Source organism: Pteropus medius, unplaced genomic scaffold (assembly GCF_902729225.1).
Source record: "Pteropus medius unplaced genomic scaffold, Ma_sr-lr_union100, whole genome shotgun sequence".
Lineage (NCBI taxonomy): Eukaryota > Metazoa > Chordata > Mammalia > Chiroptera > Pteropodidae > Pteropus > Pteropus medius.
The window spans coordinates 1-1,206 of NW_024342868.1; the positions used below are offsets into that span (position 1 = coordinate 1).

Consider the following 1,206-nt stretch of genomic DNA (forward strand, 5'->3'; position numbering starts at 1 on the left):
CACAAGGTGGCACGAGGGAGCTGTGGGGACGAGGGGGCGGGGCACGAGGCAGGACATAGAGAAAGGACCCGGACGCTGAAGCAGCTTCAGAACTGTGGGTGCAGCCCATCCTGAAGGGGGGTCTTGGAGGGAATGCGTCTGGGGCCCCGGAGGGAGGAAGGACAGGGGCGCCGCTGGGCAGAAGGGGTCCTGGTACCGTCCAGGACGGGCACTCACGGGACGGGGATGCGCAGCAGGCGGCAGATTCGGGACTCGGGGTCCCAGGCACAGTGGGGGTCCCGGGCAAGGACGCAGTCCATGCAGCTCTCATAGACACTACAGTTGGCTCGGGGAACCCTCACGACGCCTCCTGAGAAGCCCGCAAACACTGCGCCCTGGAAGAGAGACAGAGTGTCCGGTGCTCCCGCGTGCCTGCCCAGGACCCAGCAGCCCAGGCCCACCGCCCCCGGAGGCCCCTCCGCACCTGGGAGGGGGCCAGCTGCAGGTTGAGAACAGGTTCGGGCCTGGGAAACAGCTGGACCTCCTCCACCAGATGTGCTCTGCTGTCCCCACTCACCACGGCCTTGTGCAGGGCGCCTGTGGCTGTGGGGAGACAGAGAGCTGAACGTGTCCGACCTCGTGCCCCGGCCCCCGGCCTCTCCCGCCCCGACCCGGATGGCCTCCCCGCCGTCAGCGTTCCTCGTTCCTCCCGAAGGGCCGCAGGGGCGGAGCGTTCTTGTAAACGGCCTGCAATCCCTGCCCCTCGGTCCTGCTTTGCAGCCGCCCGACCAAACTCCGTCCCCGAAGGAACCCGAGTGTCCACATTCTCCGGGGACGTGGGGCAGTGGACGGCCGAGCGCTCCTGTGGGCAAGCATGTCGCCCGCCTCCCGCCCTCCAACGAGTGTCTCTGCTCAAAGGCACTTCGGGAAGTTCTGCCCCGACCACCCTTTAAAGACTGTGCCCGCCCTGCCTGGCGTCGAGGACCCCGCTCACGCTGGACTGATCTCTCCTGACGCCCTGCGTCGCTTACTGCCTGTCACCCCGCACCCCGCAAGGCCAAGCTGCTCTGCACTGCATACCCCACATGGGCACCAGTCACAGGGCTCCTCCCACTGAGGCTCGGGGTCACCCACGTCACCAGGCCTTCCGCACATATGCTCAGCAGCCCCCACACTCCCCCCGACTCTCCCTCCGTCTGCCCTCAATGACCGTGATGACCACTTGAG

At 67.2% G+C, this 1,206-nt stretch overlaps 1 protein-coding gene across 1 annotated transcript; it reads right to left on the bottom strand.

The window, feature by feature from the left end:
• Positions 1-6: 6 nt before the first annotated feature.
• Positions 7-841, bottom strand: LOC120605981 (semaphorin-4A-like; the record flags this gene model as incomplete). Its single annotated transcript, XM_039867060.1, has 2 exons — positions 7-374; positions 464-841. Coding segments are annotated over 2 exons (540 nt in total), but the record flags the coding sequence as incomplete, so codon positions are not given.
• Between the last annotated feature and the right edge of the window lie 365 nt (positions 842-1,206).